Raw genomic sequence first — 18988 nt, 5'->3', positions numbered from 1 at the left:
TTTAAATTCTCTAAATTTTGGAAAACGTATATTTAAATTTATCCTGGTAAAATGCGATAAAGGAAACTATGAAAGATTATGTGGAAGCATATTCCCCCATTCATTCTGACATCTTTATTTTTGACTTTAAAAATATTCAGTTCCTTCAAATCATTCACTAGAGTATAATTTATGTTTCTAGAAAATCTGGGCAATGGATCGTGGTTCATCTTCTATACAATGGGCAAAAATTTTCATAAATGCATGTAAAATAAGCATGCTAGCTTATTTCCTTGCATATTCAAACCACATCTTTAAAGTAAGAAATCTGTTTACTTGAGAAAGAAGTGAAAGGATGCACTGAACAAGGTAGAAGTCAAGGTCAAGGGTGTGGTTGGGTGGGTAGCACTAGATACAACCTCCTGGAGGGCAGAGATTAGCTCTTCATGGCTCCCACGATAGCCTGCATTGCATGCTGCCTACTTCAGAGTAGCGATTTTTTCCCCCTCTCAGACCATTGTGGGAAAGCTGGCTACAGTTAGATTTATTAAAAGCTGATTCTCATATGAAATTTATAAAAAATGCTGCAGTAGTTAGGGTAACTCTAGCTGGTAGCCGACCTTAATATTTCAACAGTTTAAGAAAATAAAATCTTATTTCTCATCCACTTAATAGTCCCAAGCAAAGGTAGAGAAAGCAGATGAGGCTCAAGGGAAGGGAGACCTTTGTGGCCCCAGCAATTATTCAGAGATTCAAGGCTTGCACTGTCTCCCTGATTTCCCAGCAGGCAGAGGAAGAGCTTGAACAGTGCTTGGGAGATGTGTCAAGGGTCAGGCTTGTAGGTATGTTGAGGTATTATTCTGCTTGTCCCCCCCCTCCCCTCGCTGGCACCTAAAAATACTCACTCCCAAGCAGAAGGAGCAGGAAGGCTCAACCGTGCTGTCTGCTCTGATTGTGGGGGAAGAGAAAGTGAAATGTTTGATGAACTAGTCCTCTTTCTGGAGACAATAAATGTCTCACCATTGTATTGCTGCCAAAATTGGGGTTGGACAGTTGTGACATAAAACAGAGCTAGCGACGCTTTCTTTACGACATTAATCTAATAATTTTCTTTTTTTCTCCTTATTCTGGCTCCTTTGTTTCTCCTTATGTGTGACCTATTTTATCAATCATCTGCTAGTGATTAAATGTAACAAGTAATCGTGCATGTTTTATTTGGAACTATGTATTCATCAAGAAGGAATAAAATTAGTGATATAGTATGACATGCATAAATATTTAATTTTTTTATGAAACATAACTGGATTTTATTTTATTTATTTATACAAGCACTGGGTACAGTCAGAAGGGCGGGAGGGTGAGAGAATTCACCAGAGCCAGAGCGGGGAGCAGAGCAGGCAGAAGGACTGAAGTACACTGCTGAGGGGAGCAGCGGGTGGCAGGAGAGGTCTGCGCGCCATGTGGGACCCTCGCCTGGTGGCCGGGGATAGAACTGGCGCTGCAGAGGCTGCGGGCAGCTTCGCAACCCAGTGCTCAACCGCTGCACCACTGGGGAGGCCCGGCTTGCAAACTTTTTACTACATTCCTAATAACTTTTTCCCCAAACAGGTTAAGAGCATGGGAAGAATTGATCAGGATTCAGAATGATGTAATCAGTCACTACTTAGATTTTTTTCTTTTGGCTTGTGATAGATTCATCTTTATATTCAAGCCTTAATCCAAACACAGCTTTCACTTTATAATACTGAGGAAATTTTAGTGCAGAGAAAATTCTATGACAATGAGTCGGTGACAGCCAAGCGTGTTGCTATAGAGACCCGCAGAAAGTCCCTCCTGGGCTTGACCCCCTTCTGCAGGCTTTCTTGACAAATTTACGTCAATTTGTATTATCTTGACAATTTAGATTACCTTGACAAGTAGAGAAGAGAGGGCCTTCGGAGAGGTGGCGTGTGATTAGGCTGCATGCACCTATTCCTCCCCAGAAGATAAGCAGAACACAGCCTAACAAGAAGGGAAAACTTGGAATTTTTCATAAATTTCCTGCAAAAAGACTGTGTTTAGAAATGACTTTCTCTTTAGTGTCTGTATTAAAGAATTGGGGCGGGAGGAGAGACAATGGCCTAAATTATAAACAGAGTTGAGAAGATTCATCATTGCTAAACCCACCCTCCAAATGAAGTCAGAACGGAAAGACTGGCTGTCAGCAACCCCTCCCACACAATTTCTTCCTCAAAGAAACTGTTAAAAGGGGTCAGTTTGTGCTGAATGAAGCCAAACGGCAAGTCGTGCTCACCATCTAGCATCCCTTACCCAATGGCTCATGAAGCTTCTCACTCCAGGCGGAGTGGGGAAGGAGTAGCCAAACAGTGGTCAGCTCTGCATTTCATTGGGTGTCAAGAGAGCAAGCCTCTTTGATCGAGTTCTTCCCCGGTGTCCCCAAATTTGTCTCACTCCAACAAAAATTAAATAAGGTGAGCCTTCTCCCCAAAGTGGGGGTCTCTCCTTTGTGCAGGCCTGGAAGCGGTGGAGGGTCAGCACACTGGATTTGGGACCCAGATCATCCTGGTTCCACACTATGGGGCTTGGAAGACGGTAGTTGTGAGAATGAAAGCAACCAGTGCTCTGGGAACAAGCCACACAGTTACTATTCTTACTGTCATTGGTGTTTTGCAGACTGTCTCACCAGGATATTTTAGATATTGGTGCATCTGAGAAAAAAGGGTGGCTTTGCTCACAGGTGGAGGGCAGTTTAAAAGAACTGGGGCTGTATTTGGTTGTAAAGATGAGCAGATGAAAAAAATCAGCTTCATCTGTAAAATGAGATAGTTCTAGCTTATTATTTCAATGATCCTTGGAGCTATACATGTTAAATATATTGGATTAGGGCTGAAATATTGAAAGCAGTTATAAGCACTTTTATCCCTTGAAAATAAAGAATAAATAAATATACAATTTAAAAAAAAAAAGAACTGGGGCTGGGCCTCCCTGGTGGCACAAGGGGTTAAGCACCACGCTATGAAGTAATCCACAGCCTCTGCAGCACGAGTTCGATCCCCGGCCAGAAAGCAACCCACATGGCGCAGCAGACCTCTCCTGTCTCGCCCGCTGCTCCCCTCAGCAGTGTATTTCATCAATCTGCCTGTTCTGCTCCCCATTCTGTCTCTGGTGAATCCTCTTACCCCCTGCACCTCTGGCCTGCACCCCAGCTCTTGTATGCATAAATAAATAAATCTTAAAAAAAAAAAAAAAAGAGCTGGGGCTGCCTAGGCAGGGCCATGAGTCAGAAAGACACTGATGCCTTGTGCAGTTCTCTAAAGGATTGGGATTGAGGCCCTCCTCAACCCCAGTCGAGATGGAGGGCAGGAGACTAATAAGGGAGCATCTGGGGCAGATGGAACGATTGATTAAAAAAAAAAAAAAAAAAAAAAAAAAACCAGAAAGGCCTGGCTGTCCCAGAGGGAATCAGGGCTCCATTCTGGGTCAGCCAGTCTGGAGGAAACCTTGGTGGAGAAGTTGTGGACGGGGCTCCAGGGCTTCTGGGTTTCTGGACCTCCTGCTAGGAAGGTCTCCAAGAGGCAGCCCAGGGTAGGAGGAAAGTGTGAGCAGACTGACCGGTGCGGCCAGGGCCCCGCGCGCCTCCAGGTGCAGCTCTGCGGGAAGATCCCAAGATCGAACCCCAGCCGGGGTGGGGCCGGGCTGCGAGGGGCCTCGCGCCGCGAAACGCCGTTGCTGGGGCGACCTCAGCGGTTGGCCAGTGGCTTCCGACCGGGTTTGAGGGAAGCGAGCCAGATTCGTTCAGGAATTGGGCGTGGCTCCGGTTGCTATGGCAGCGGGGACGCTCGTCCAGGCCTGAGCCCCGCTTAGAGGCCAAAGCTCCTCCCGACCTTTGCATGGCACCCAAGAAAGAGAAAGGCGGGACAGCGAACGCCACGATCAAGGCTTGGGAACCCTCGCTCATCGCTGCGCACTTCAACCAGGTGAGCCCCAGCCCCCAGCGCCGGAGGGGCTCACAAGCTCCTCTGGGCGATGCCACCCGCCCCTGCAAACACTCCCCCTGTCCCACCGCCAGGCCTAATTGTTCAGCTCGCAAATGACCCCAAACCAAAGCGCCCAGGGTCCCATCTGTAGGGAGGGCTTGGTCGAGGAGCAAGGGTTATGGTAAGAAGGGGCAGGGTGTGCTGGGAGAATTGGGTGATTCCAAGGGGCCTGCAGGTACTTGGTGGGGAAGGAAGGGGGTGTCACTCTGACACCCCAGGATCCTTTTCAGTGAATCGCTTGGATGGTTCTACACAACTGAACTGCGGTTGTGTTTATGGGCTGCTGGCTTCCTGCTGGCATCTTTGCCCTGGTCCAGGACTAAGGCTTTAGTACCTGCTGAGTGAAAACAGGCGTGGGGCACCTGAGAAAAGGACGCATTTAACGCAGGTGAAGCTGCTGTTACAGGTAGGGAAGGATGACTTATGTGGTGCCCTCACATCACTCTCTCAAAGTTTTGATAAACTATTTAAAGGTATGGTGGGATGTTAGAGTAGTGAAGGGCAATGCACAACCTGCCTGGTGACTTCAAATTGCAGCACGACCAGAAGGGACTTGAGCCCCACTCACACCCCCTCCCTGTCGCCAGTGAATTGTGGGGCCAATAGCTCTTACACCTGGCCCAGGAAATCTACTTCAACACTAAGTTGTCTCAAAGTCCAAGGTAAGGTTTGAAGGAGGAAGGTTGGTTGTGGGAATTCCAACATGCCATTCCAGAATATTTTAAAAACTGGAAAAGTGTTTGGTTGTGTATGTGTGCACAGTGCACTCGGGAGTCCTGAAGTCTTACAGTGCACTCAGAAGACCCATATGCCCTTATTTCCCATTGTAATTATTTTTCTTCTATGACTAGTAATTGTGTCTGTTATGGAAATTAGCCCTGATGAAGAGCTTCATGAGAATAGTTGTTAGTGCCGATGCTGTCATGACTATCCAGGAAGTTTTGGTGATTTCTGTAACTTCAGCAGTGAGGATGTCAACTCAGTCATTCCCAGTTACATTCTCAAATTTTCAAACATGTTTTTCAAAATACTCTCTAAAAGCACCCTTTCTTTTGCTTTTTGTAAGTCAGCACCAGCCAAAATATTTTTTCTCCATTTTCTTTGAGATTGTATAGGCCAAGTTTGGACTTGGAGTGAACATTTCTGCTTGAATTATAAACTGCTGAACAACGGGGTTTGATGGAGGTGCTGACACAGCGTTAGCTTTAGTGTTGCAAATATGAAGCTATAATTTTCCTAGTTGAATGGAAAAACCTAAACGCACTGTTTTTCCTTATGGCTCGAAAACCTGAAATAATATTCAGCTTTCTTGGTCCTGCTCAAACAATATAATTTCAATAAATCTTATATATTAATAGAAATAATTTGAGCTCAACGTAATATATAGTTCTAATTATGAAGAGTGAACATCTTCGATTTGTTGGAACACATCTTTTTTTGGCAGAGGAAGACAATTGCTCTCTACCTCCTCTCCAGTTTTTTTCTTCTCATCTTGATTTCATGTCTGATCCAAGAAGAAAATTCCTAGATTAACCCAGCAGCTCGGTGCCCAGAGACATGTCCTAACCACTCATGTGATAGACTCTAACTTTGGATTTTAAATAACTGTAATTGTGTGAATTCCATATTCACAGGGTTAACAAAGTGCTTTGTACAGAGTGGGTGCTCAAAAATATGCTAATGATTTAATTTCCAGAAAGTTTCTTTCCATACAATTACTACCATGTGCAAAACCGTGCTCCAGTATGGGTGACTGAATATATGTGTAGTAGTCTGTGTGTGTGCTCTGTGTGTGTGTGTGTGTGTGTGTGTGTGTTAGAGTGGAAAATGGAAGTCCTTCCTCTCAGAAGTTTTACATAAGCCAGTTTGTAAGGAAACCAAATCAATAGTTTTGAACTCATGTCCATATTTGGGCTGCATTAGACTTTAAAGAGAAAAGGCAAGTTTACAGCACTAGCTTAGAAACTTCTTTGTGTCACTATTTTGCTTTGCCATTTCAAGCTGGAAAAATTGTCTCATATGTATATAAAATGCTATAAATTTTTAACTGGCTTAAGAACTCTTAGAACGCTAGTTTGGTTATTCTCTAGTTGTTTTTCTAATGTTTCTGTAGGGAAAACAAGGCCTAGAGCCTCCTAGTCTGCCAATTTATTGATTCCACTGTGGCCTAAGAGATTTTGCAATAAGTTCTGATTTTGAAGTCCCTTCTTCCAAACATATCATGCAGCAGGTGATGATAGGGAAGAGGACATGAGAAGAAACTTTGAAACTATAAATCATAACAATTTAAAACATTTTCCAGAATTGTTCAAACAACATAGCAGTTCCCTCTAGGAACTTGGAGATTATACCAGGCATATTTCTGAATAATACCATGTGGTTTCAAAATGACTAAGCTGTATGTTTCTATGGGAATATTGTTATAATGAGAACTTCTGTGTCAACACAGGGAGATAAAAACCACAACTTTATATGTATTAAATGACAGCATAGGGACAAATGTTCATAATATTTTAAAGGAAAAGAAGAATTTATAGTTGGCTTCCAAGATAGACTTTTGTCCCCAGATGTGTTCTTCAGACTTCCCAGTTCCCTAAAAGTTCATCTGGGTTTCTTTGTCTAGTTTGGTTTGGGATTTTGTTATTTTTAATTTAAAATATATTTATATTTTCAGATTATCTGAGCATGATTGTTTCTTTTCATTGGTTCCTAGTTTAAGGATTCATTTTTATGTGTAGCAGCCATTACTTATTGGTATAGCAATTATTCCATTTACTTTACTGTGACTCACCACAGACATTAAAAACACTGAAGAAAAAGTTTATGGCATCCACACACCCCTTACTGCAGTCAACTTCATTACTCCAATATTCACTATTATGTCCCTAATACCCAACTTAAGGAATGAGAACATTCTCATTCTTATTTGTCTTGTGTTTACTATGAAGACTTACTTCTTGGTTCACCCTTTCGTGAGTCCACAATATAAATATTTATTTTAAAATATTTGGAGGCAGCTACTGAAATATATCAAGGTACTTTCTGAGACTCTTGAGATCTTGCTTCCAATTTATATATTTTCATTCTCAGTGTATTTTATCTTCTTTTCAAATAATTAATATGTGCATCAAGGATACAGAATGGTGCTATACATGGTGGTGCTATCCTTGGCAACACCTACACAGAGATAGACATTCATGGTGCATATGGGCTATACTGTCCCTTTTATAAAACTGAGAAGCAGGGTCTCACTGGTGGCACAAAGGGTTAAGACACAGCACTGTGAATCTATCCGCAGCCACTGCACCATGAGTTCAATTCCCGGCCAGGGAGCTGACCCACAGGGCACAGCAAACCTCTCCTGTCTCCCCGCTGCTCCCCTCAGCAGTGTATTACGGTGGATCCGTCTGTTCTGCTCCCCTCTCTGTCTCTGTTGAATCCTTTCACCCCACCCCATACACACACACCTCTGGCCTGCAGTCCAGTTCTTGTATGCATAAATAAATAAATCTTAAAAACAAAACAAAACTGAGAATCAAAGCATTTCAATGTCTGGTCCAAAGACATAGCACTTGCAGTAATTTGGCCAGTGGCGGACAAGATCATGGTTTTTCTTACTAGCCCATTCTTCTTCCTTAACAACTACAAGTTATGTAGGATGATTATAACATTTTCTATAGCACTTGCGATTTAAAACAAAATTTTACACATTTGATGTAACGTCAATCCCTAAAACACTGTTTGTTATGAAATAAGTATTAATAGACTAGAACAAGTAATTTAAGATATGTCTATTGTGAAAATATTGAGTAATATTTAAATATTAGATCAATGTATTGCTTAAAATCAATAAATAGAGAAGGGTGGTATTTATTTTCCCTGAAACTTGACTTTATCCTTCTATCTCTCTTGTCTTCTGATTCTCATAGATAATATCATAGCAAGGTCTTTTTATATTCAGCTTTTTTGCTTTTTTTTTTTTTCATTTTCCAGAAATCATGTATGTAGGACAAAGAGAAATTGAGTACCCAGTTATGGTACTCGATTTACGGAAAAGTTGAATACCTTATTACGGTACTCAATTTACGGGATGTCTTGAATTATTTGCAAATCATTTTATGTTTAGAGAGCACAAGTATAACGTGAACTCCTTCAAAACAAAAACCACAGCTTGTGCTCTTACATCCATCCCATAATGGTTCTAGGCACATGGACCCACACTCAAACTCTTCATGGGATTTCCTTTGAAATATGAAGTAACCTGTATGGTGAAGACCAGGACAGTTAGGAGGCTGAGGAGATGTCTTCTCAGAGAAGTGGAAGGGGTAAAAAAGACTCATATATGTATCTGCCATCACAGCAGACCCATAGCTGAGTCGTGAGAGCGCCCTGAACACGACTCTTCAGTGATGCTGTCTCGCTTGTCAGAGACATTTCACCTGCTAACCAGGAAGCAGTTGCGTGAAAGTTCTTTGGTATATTTAGTTAGCAGTCTCTACCCCTTTACTCCAGTCAAGGAATAGTATTTCTCTGTTATCAAAAGTCACAGTAGCTAAGTTGTACACACTTGAAAAATAGTAATAGAGTTCCTTGGAGTCTTGGACGAAACTTATAATTCTTGTGAATGTTTGGAAAGAAGGGTTCAAAGTATATATTGCTGAAATGTTAACATCCCAGACTTCTTCAATAAAGAAAGTTCTATAGAGATACCAGGATGACAATAAATTGAATCTAAGCAGGTTTTAGGGGACATGTTCAATTGAATTAAAATGCTTGAAACCATTAGAAATGTTGTTTATCAGAAAGGGAAATACATTTTACTGGACGGAACCCTTGAACAATTTTTGAGAGGGAGTAAAGGATTTTTCAACTTTTTTGATCTTAAACAGTAAGCTATTTCTCTTGTTAATGTGTATTTAAGACTTACTGGAAATACTCATAATATGAACTGAAGACTGATGTCTGGCAGCAAGCATATTTCTGAAATTAGGTTTGTTTTTATTACTGTATTTTCTGAAATATGCTTTCATTGATATTTACAAAACAAATTGCCAGTTCACACAAAGGTTGTTTTAATAAAAGCCAAGGAAAACAACTGAGTTGCTAGGAAGAATGTTAAGCGGGAAATGGACTTTTCATAACCTCACATTATAATTTCTCTTTTTGGACAAAAACGTATTATTTGAATGAGTTTGGAACCAAAGGGAATTAGCATGTCAAAATATCCACCTCGATGTTATATGTGATCACTTTTATTGCAAATGAAAAATATTAAATATAAGTAAAATTAAGTGTTGCCAATATGAGTTTGGCAATATCCTAGGAAAATGTTAGTTAAGAAATGGTGAATGTTGACTATGTTTTAGCTCTGGCCATAGAAACCCTCACTGGCTTCCAGTTACCCACAGGATGACATCCAAGACGTTCTGCCTGACTTTCACAGCCTTACTGAATTTGGCCTTCCTCCACCCATCCATCTTTATCTCGGTCTCCTCCCCTTGAATGGTGTCTGCTCTCCCCGGCACATACGCAATATAACTACACAGTATTTTGCCCCGAAGGTCAGCCTGCCTTTGTCCAACTCCTTCTCATTAAACCCTTCCTCTGCATCTTCCAAGGAAGGGGCTAAGCACCCTATTTTGGTCTTTACTCCTTTTTCTCCTCCCACAAATGACTTCAGTGGTTGCTCTCTTCAGTACTTTTTGACTTTGAGCTCTGTCTGATGTGAATGTCATGCACTTTGCCCACATCCCTCCTCCAGGTCACAATACCTAGTCATGATCGGTGCACAGTGGACTTCAACACACATTTGCCGCATCAGATTCATTGACGGTATTTCGCTGCCTCCATTAGTCCAAAAACCCATTGGTCACATGAATTTAAATGGAAGAAAACCTCAAAGCCTTCATATTTGCAATCCACAAAACAGGCAGAGTGGTCAAGCCTCTCTTGCAGATGTTAGAAAGGTTAATGAGAGTATGTAAAGGCATTCAGCATAGAGCATTCTGGAGTCCACACATCCAGACCCAAACTCTGGATGTCACCTTTCAAACCTGCTGTCACCAAGTCTTCATTTTCTCACTGAGTGGTGCCAGCAAGTTACCAAGGCCAAAAATCTTGCCATTTTTACTTTCTCGTCTTTTTCTGTTGGCTCTGTCTTTGAAATGTATCTCAAATCTGTCTAGTTGGCACCACCCCCTCTGCTACAACCTAATCCAAGCCACCATTACCTCTTGCCTAAGCCACGAGTAGCTCAAGAACTTTAAAACTTGGTGTCCTTTTCCCATTCTTGCAGCCCTAGGGTCTGTTGTCTCCAGGCAGCAGACAGAGTCGTTCTTTCAATCCAGAAGTGAAATGAAATCCAAATAGTCCAGCACGGCCTAAAAGACCCAGAGTATGTGGCTCCTACCAACCATCTCCCCGCATCCCTCATCTCCTTCAACACGCCCTGGCACTCAGCCCACTGCTCCTCGCTAGTCTTTTCACTGACATTCAGATCACCACCTGGGAGTCGTCACTCCTACTGTGTGGTCTGCTTAGCCTGACCCTTCCCAGCCCAGTCCCATGAGTCTCTCCCTCCCTGCCTGAACGATTCTGTTCAGATATCACCTACCCTGATCATTCTGCTTAAACTACCCTACACTCTATCCACTTACCCTGGTTGGGTTTCCCTCCTTCTATTTCATATTTCATTTTGATGCCTGCCTCCCTGGGAGTAAATACTATTTTGAATTCTATTATCATCAATTATTTTGCCTGTTTTTGAACTTAATATAAGCAGACTAGTGCACAGGTTACCATTTGTGGTCAGCATGAGGTCTGTAAAATTCTTCGTGCATTGTCACATTTTAAGTAATGTGTTCTTTTTTATGACATTGTAGTATTCCATGTGTGAATGTACCATGACTTGTTTACACATCCTCCTGCTGATCGACATTTGGGTCATCCCCAGTGTGAGCTATTACAAATAATTCTGCTGTAAAATACTTGTACGTTTTTTTTTTTTTCTTTGGGAATATGCACTCATTTCTCTTGGGTATATACTTAGGAATGAAAATGCTGGGCCACAGGGCAGGCATCTGTTTAGCTTTAGTAGCTACTACCATAGTTTTTTTCCAAAAGAGATGCTTCCATCAGTAAAGTATGAGAATATGTCACTTATCATTTTTCACTCCATTATATTGTTTTGTTCTGTTACTGTACTTTGTGCCCCCCCCCCCACATTCAGATGTTGAAACTTGATTTTTAGGAGACTGGGCCATTGGGAAGTGATTAGGTCATGAAGGTAGCACCCTCATGAGTGGGATTAGTGTCTCTTCAATATCCGATGTGAAGACAGGGCAGTTGAACTTAATATCCCAAGCCTTAAACTAGTTTAACTGAAACTCAAATATAATATACATAGGTGGGGTTATGTACATTTTTCATGATCACATACTTCTTTACTTACACTTGTTACTGCGCTTGTATTTACCGTGTCATGTACATCTTATAAATTTAACACCAATTGAAGCAAATGCTTGTGGAAAAATGGTTTATTGCAACCACATTTCCAACCTTTGCTACGGATATGTTTCCCTTTGTGATGAAGATGACACTTTTTTTTCTTCCTAGCTTGTGACAATTCTATTTTTTTTTTACATATGTGAAAGCTAACTTTTATTTTATTTTATTGGTTTTTTGTTTTTTATTAATATATTTTATTGTATATAATTCTTACATCTTTTTTTTACTAAATAAATACATTTTTATTCTTTTTTTATAATAAATTTTATTTTTATATTCCCCATACAATTGCAACCCCCCCATTCTGACCCCAATCCCTCCCCTCCCGCCCCCCACCCCCCAAAAAGTGTCTCTGGTTCATAGTTTTTTGTTGATTTTGATTTTCACTTTCTTATAGTTATTCATTTTCCTGGTCCCTTATTTAAGTTTTCTAGATTCCTGCTATGAGTGAGACCATCCGGTATTTTTCTTTTTCTTTCTGGCTTATTTCGCTGAGCATGATCCCTTCCAGTGCCATCCATGTTCCTGCAAATTGCATGTGTTTATCTTTTTTGAATGCTGAGTAATATTCCATGGTGTATATGTACCACATCTTCTTGATCCAGTCATCTATTTTTGGGCATTTGGGCTGTTTCCAAAGCTTAGCTATTGTAAACAGTGCTGCTATAAACATAGGGGTGCAGGTGCTCTTTGGAATTGATGTTTCTGTGTCCTTTGGGTAAATACCTAGGAGTGGAATTGCTGGATCGTATGGAAGCTCTACGTTTAGTAGGTCCAGAAATCTCCACACAGCTCTCCATAGTGGTTGGGCCAGTTTGCACTCCCACCAACAGTGCAGGAGAGTTCCTTTTTCTCCACACCCTCGCCAACATTTGTTGTTGCTAGTTTTTTTAATATGTGCCATTCTCACTGGTGTAAGATGGTATCTCATGGTAGTTTTGATTTGCATTTCCCTGATGACAAGTGATGTTGAACATTTTTTCATATGCCTGTTGGCGATTTGCATTTCCTCTTCAGAGAAGTTTCTTTTTAGCTCTTCTGCCCATTTTTTGACTGGGTTATTTTCTTTGTTGTTGTTGAGTCTCATCAGCTCTTTGCAGATTTTTGTGATCAGTCCTTTATCATTAGTGTTGGGTGCAAAAATGTTCTCCCAGTCAGTGGGGTTTCTCTTTGTTTTTGTTATTGTCTCTTTTGCTGTGCAGAAGCTCTTTAATTTGATGTAGTCCCAGCTGTTTATCTTTGCCTTCACTATCACTGCTTTGGGTGATGTGTCTGTAAAGATGTCTTTGATGTGCAAATCACGTAGTGTTTCGCCTATATTTCCTTCTATATATTTTATGGTTTCAGGTCTTATGTCTAGTTCTTTAATCCATTTTGAGTTGATTTTTGTGTATGGTGTGAGGTAGTGGTCAAGCTTCCATTTTTCATTTTTGCACATTGTGAAGGTGACACTTTTGCTCAGAAGGGTATATGCTTTAAATCATATTTAAAGTAAGGATGACCTATAAGTTGCCGAAGAAACATTTTTGCTTAGCTCCCCCTTGGTGTTAGCCAATTAAAAGCAATCATAGGTAGAGGCCAAAGGTTTTAGTCACATGAGTCCATGGGGGACCTAGAACTCTGACTGTACCCTCATTGGCACCATCTTCAAACTCTTCCTCCACGATGCACAGAGTCCATCATGAAACCACTGTCGGTCCGCTCCGCTGGGCTCTCTACTTCTCTGTGAGTGTCCATGAGTAATTCCTAATATTGTTTACTGTGTGATTTCTAAGCTTTCCACAAATGGTTCCATATCATTCTCACTGACCCTGCAATTTGTCCTTTTAAAAAAGGACATTGTGTTTTGAAGCCTATCCACGGTGCGATACATATATTCAGTTTATTTCCTTCCTCTGCTCTTCTGCGCCCTTGTGTCCTCCGTGGCTAGAACAGCACATACAGCGTCGGTCCCCACTTAGTACATGTTAATTATTAGTGAATAAGCCAGGATGAGCAATGTAACGATACAAATGAACTCTTTGCACAGTCCTGTGTAGCTATGAAATACCTTGACCTGTAATCCCTTTTCACCCTATGTGTTTCCTTCCCCAGATTGTCGCTGTTTCAGAGTAAGGTTGCACCTAGTGCCTCCCCGTCCTGTCTCTGCTGCATATCTCAGCGTCTGGCAGATAGTGACTGCTCAGGAAATATTGGTTGAATGAATCAGAGACACTTTGCTGTGAGCATTCTTTTACTCAGGTCTAGTTACTGAGTATTTGAATACTTTTCCTAAGACCATGTGGTTGAAATCAGGACTAATAATCAAGTTGTCTGATATTAAATCCAGTGCTCTTTTTATTACACCATTAAAAGAGCCATTATAAGAACTATATTCAGGAATCAATAGGAAGGAATAATTATGGTGAATTACTACCCTGATGTAACCAATAAATAGACTCCATATACCCGTGTAACTAGAGAAAATCGATAACCATAACTAGACCAGGGTTTGAAATTTATCATTATCATTAACTGGGAATATTTTGTCACATGGTCCTTTAGTGAGGTTCATGTTGTAGAGGACATAGGTGAATTCTGAGGGCGTATGGACTTGCAGGGGTGAAGGAAGAGGCAGAAAGCAGTCTCACTCATGAGAACTGCTCTCGCCAAGGTCCCTGGCAACCTTCTTATGGCCTTGAGGGCATACACCCATCTTCCCTGCCTGCATCACCCCTCCCCTCCTGGCTCTCCTCTGCCTAATCTTCATGTCTAAGAAACCCTTCCTTAGTATGTGACATTTGAGTAAAGATCTGAAGAAAATTACAAGCATTCAAAGAAAAAGGTCTTAGAAACTGCCTCACACCCACCCAACCCCACTCTGACCTTGATATCAGTGAATGCTTTTTACCCTTCATTTGTCATTTTTAGGGTCTTAACCTAGTTTCCTCAATAAGAGATCAGTCTCCTGTGTCTCTCGCCTTTCTTGAGCAACTCCTGGGTCCCGGGCAGCTGGAAAAGTCAGGACTTCTATCCAAGCCCAGCCCCAGAAAGCAGCATCTCCTAACTCCCTGCATGGCCAGACAGAGCAACTGATAGGGTCGCATATCTTGCACCTGGAAACAGGCTTTGAAGAACTTACTGGAATGCAAGCATTGTTGGCTCACTTTCATTCAGACCTCCATCTTAGTCATTTTTGTGTGTCCATTACAATGTGTTAAATCACAGGCACTTAATCATAGTAGTTTAGCAGGTGCTTGTTAAGTGGAGCTGCACCTCTTTTTACTTTCAGTTGCAGCTGGGCACAGACCCCCAGTGCACTCCTTAATCAAGGTGCGCCCTCACAGTTTTTCTTTAACACCCATGGGGTTTTCAGAAAGAACCCCCCCTCTCCATCATCCCCTGCTCTCCTGATACAATCTCTGGGATCTAGGTGACCTGGCACTGCCTCAAAGTCATCCTTGAACACTGCTTCTTTCTCACAGTATAATTTGGAGCCCATACTTGGACCTAAAAATCAAAACAGGTAGTGGAAGAATTTTTGTCTTGTGCAGAGGAATGCAACTTAGCAGCCAAAATACCGGCACATCAGGGACATTTTATTGACTTTTCAGGAGAGGATAGAATGCTTCTGATCAGGGCAGCCTGTATCCTTGGAGTGGCCCAGAGAATCCTTGGGCATTCTTTATTCACTCAGAAGGGATGCGCCCATTAAACTCTACCAGTGCCTTAGAGTAAATAAGTGATAAGTGAACTCACTTGCTTCCACTGCAAGAAAAGGAGTTGTCCACAAGACACAGTTAACCAAGCAGCAGCTATGGGGCACGGGTGTCTCTCGGGCTTGGTTATTTGTCTTCTCTGGGTAGATCTCCTACCAAGGCTGTACAAATTCACGGAGCACACCACAGTGCTCAGTGGCTACATGGCATTTAAACTAGAGAAAAGAAGGTGGGGGAGGGACAGGAGACAAGGACTACAATGGGGTAATGAATGAGCTGCACGTTCGAGTCTTGAAAAATCCATCTTGGTTTTTAATGTGGAAGATAGTAACTCATCACCATGGGAACTCAAGAGAGGGTCTCATGCCTGAGGAAGGAGTTGATGAAAGGTTGTAGCCTTTAATATCTGATGATGAAAAGAGATCTCCTCTCTTTGGGGTGAGTCCCTGATTCCAGTTTTATATTCGTGGAGTAATTAGCAGAACCCTTCTTGGCCTCGCTTGGTCTCCCCCCTTAGAAGAATGCCTCTGATATGTAATATTTGTTTGAAAATCCAAAGAAGCTTGTTTCCTTTTGAGGTTCGCCTTACTTTTTTATGTTCTGAAGTTCATTTTGGACCTCAGATTTTGCTCCAAGCAATAAAACTGGTTGGATTGCGCTCACATAATGGAGCCATAATCTTAGCCAACTGCTGGGGGTGGGGAGAGAGTTAAGGTGTGTAGTGGTTTCTGTGGTTTCTCTGTGGAGTAGAATTCCCTGCAAAGCTTTTCCATGTGGTGTTTTAATAGCTGTCTTAAAACTCTCTGATGCATGGAGCAAAACTGAATTAGGCTCATGTGCTAGATTGGTGGGATAGGCCAAAGACTCAAAAAAAGGAAAGAAAAACAATCAAACAGTCTAAGCTCAAGGCTAAACCGTCCAGAGAAGATCCTTTGGACATATTCAAGCTCAAAGTTATGGAACCAACCACTTTTTAAAATCCCATTTTTGCAGAACTTTCTAGGGAAATTGGACAATTTCCTTTGCATATGTTAATGTTTTCCTTTTGCGTGGGGCTTTATAATTTACAAAATGACCATAGGTATATTGTTCACTAGAGCCCTACAGCAGCCCTTGAAATGTTGCTTTATTAAATCCATTTTTATAAATGAGAAAACTGAGTCACAAAGATAGACTCAAGGTCATTGGGCCAGGAAACTGCAGAGGTCGACTCCAATAGCGCTGGAGAGCTCCGTGTCTTTGCCACAGCACTTCAATAATCATAATTAATGATCATGCTTAATATTCTCATGAAAACAAGGAGCGCTGGCCAGACAGTCTGTGTGTGCGCGCAGTTAAGATGTTTCTGGACTGCCGCGTTCTCCTTGGTGCACATAAGACATGACCATGTTGTCTAAGCATCAGAGGAACAGGCTCTTTCTTTCATTCAAATGTTCAGCGATTCAGAGACATGGTTCCTTCCAAAGTGCTGAGAGCAGCCGATAAAATGCCACATACTTAGCTGGTGTTCCCGTACTAAGCATGTGTAAAAATTCTCTTTAGTGTGTGGTTTTGGCTGCTAAGTTCAAGAAACATTTATTGGATGCTACTATATACCAGGCACATGGGCATAGGGGGAGGTTGGATAGGTGGTCGGATTCTAGGGGGCCTTTTCTACTGAATGAAACACCCCCACTAGACAGGCATCCCTTTCACTTGAGCAGCAATCAGCTGAAACGCAGATAGCTTAAGCAGAAAAAATACTTTAAAATAACTTTAAAATACATGAAAGTCTTGGGGTACATTCACTTAATGTTGTCAATAGGATCTTGGCAACTGCAACTTTTAAGTGAAATGACAAAACAGAAGCAGGTCCTCATAGCACAGCTCTTCAATGTTCTAGTGAAACATCGGTAGGTTAAGACCCTGAGGTGAGTAGGAGGTGAGCTGGGTACATTTTATTCTGCTAGGAGAAAGGGTAGTGAATTAGGTAGAGACCTGTGAGGGTGCCTGAGGAGCCAGACAGAGCAGCAGGCCAAGGAATCTGGTGGGAAGAGAGGTGCACCAAGGTTCTGCAACAGGCATAAATGCCAATGACTTTGTTATTTGTTTTTAAGGCCTATCCCTACCCGACATCCATGTTTTAGCTCTGGCTCTATCAACTGGAGCAGATTAACATCTGCATTCCAAATACCGCACATGGGCCCTCCCTGGCAGCCTAAGGGTTTAGTCTCAGCACTATCACCACTGGGGCCTGAGTTCGATCCCCGGCCAGGGAGCTGACCCACATGGCACAGCAGACCTCTCCTGTCTCGCCTGCTGCTCCCCTCAGCAGTGTATTTGATGCACCTGCCCGAGCACTAGTCCCCCTTCCCCAGCCACTCCCCCACATTCTCTCCCTGGCACCTCAATCTGTGAATTGTATCCTTTTAAAATTGTAAGCCTGCTGTGGTCATGGGTCTTGCTCTCTCTTCCAAGGACCTAAACTATTTCAGAAATACATTCATTAACAACTTTATGGTTATTCAAGGGAAAATTATGTTACAAATTATTCAAGTTAATATTTGCATTTTCCACGATACAGCTGTTGGTATTTTGTTAAGGTTTTTTCCCTTGCTTCAGTGCATGAACTCTCCACACTTGAAACAGTGTGCAAGGAGCAGCCATATTCATTCTCGTGACCAACAATAGCATGAGCCCCAGGTCCTCTTCACAGTGGTGGCTGTGACTGTGGCGAGGCGCTGTGCTCAGAAGGGCTGTCCGCAGGCCTTCGCATTCCATCTTCACAACAATCCCAAGAGGAAGATGCTGTCACTCTCCCACTCGTCCAGGAGGCCAGAGAAGCTAAATAACGTGCCCAAAGATCCCGGCTGGTGACTGAGAGCCGAGTCCAGGCTCCTCGCCCCTGCCTGCAGACCTGTGCCATCCACGCAGGCATCAGAGTGAGTGGGGTCCTCATCAGCGGCCCAGTCCTCAGGTGCTGTGTGGGGAAGGAGGCCTCTGAGCTGGACAGGAGGAAGGAGAGCCTTGGGTGGGTTGGCCCCAACCCCCCAAAGCGTGGCCTCTCTGTCCCCGCTTTGTCACCTACGTTCCACAAAGCCCACTTTGAAGACTAGTGCCCAGGGCTGGGCCATGGAAACACCATCAGCAGACACTGAATCATCAGCTCACCCAGCCTCTGCTGCAGGGCACATAGTGGAGGCTTCCAGAAATAGAAAGACTCGTCTTGCCCTCAATATTTTCTCTGGGACAGCCTTGGCCTTTGCAACAAAATCACCTCCACGTTAATCTTGGGCACACGGGCCTCCCTATATGGGCCCGCAGCGTGCTGGGACATGGGAGGAAGCTCTCTGTCCTCCCGTGGGCACAGCGCTCATTTGTAGCATTCGCCTTTCACAGAGTTTAAATACTCCCACCGGGGCAAATTCCCAGTTGTCAACTCAGCCTCACTGAGGAGAGTCAGGAAGAGCCGCGGGCCCTCAGACTCAGCACACTGCAGGACAGACGTCAGGAGGACAGAGTAGATGGGCGGTGAGGCTGCTATGGAGCCCAGTGTCAGGATCCGGGCCTCCCCCAGATCCCAGGCCTCACCCAGGCCCTGGGCCTCCCCCAGGCCCCGGGCCTAGCACACTCACTGCTGGTGCAGCCTCACCATATGCCTTCTTTCCCCACCACACACTGATAACCTTCCACCATAAAGTTAGACTTATAAGAATTTCAAAGGTGCCTTGCAAGAGAAAGGAATCATAGAACCAGCCACCAAGGTTCCTCTTGAGGGGGTGGGAGGCA

General features: G+C 42.9%; 1 protein-coding gene across 1 annotated transcript in view; it reads left to right on the top strand.

The window, feature by feature from the left end:
• Nucleotides 1-3869: 3869 nt before the first annotated feature.
• Nucleotides 3870-18988, top strand: part of SPAG17 (sperm associated antigen 17) — a gene marked incomplete at its 5' end in the record, with an annotated part of 142496 nt that continues 127377 nt past the window's right edge. The window contains one exon of the mRNA XM_084242469.1: nucleotides 3870-3956. Within this exon, the coding sequence (XP_084098595.1) occupies nucleotides 3870-3956 (87 nt within the window). The remainder of the gene's footprint in view (nucleotides 3957-18988) is intronic.

Source organism: Talpa europaea (genome assembly GCF_964194135.1).
Source record: "Talpa europaea genome assembly, chromosome: 9".
NCBI lineage: Eukaryota > Metazoa > Chordata > Mammalia > Eulipotyphla > Talpidae > Talpa > Talpa europaea.
The sequence above is the reverse complement of the archived record's forward strand: the minus strand, read 5'-3'. Positions and strand labels throughout refer to the sequence as shown.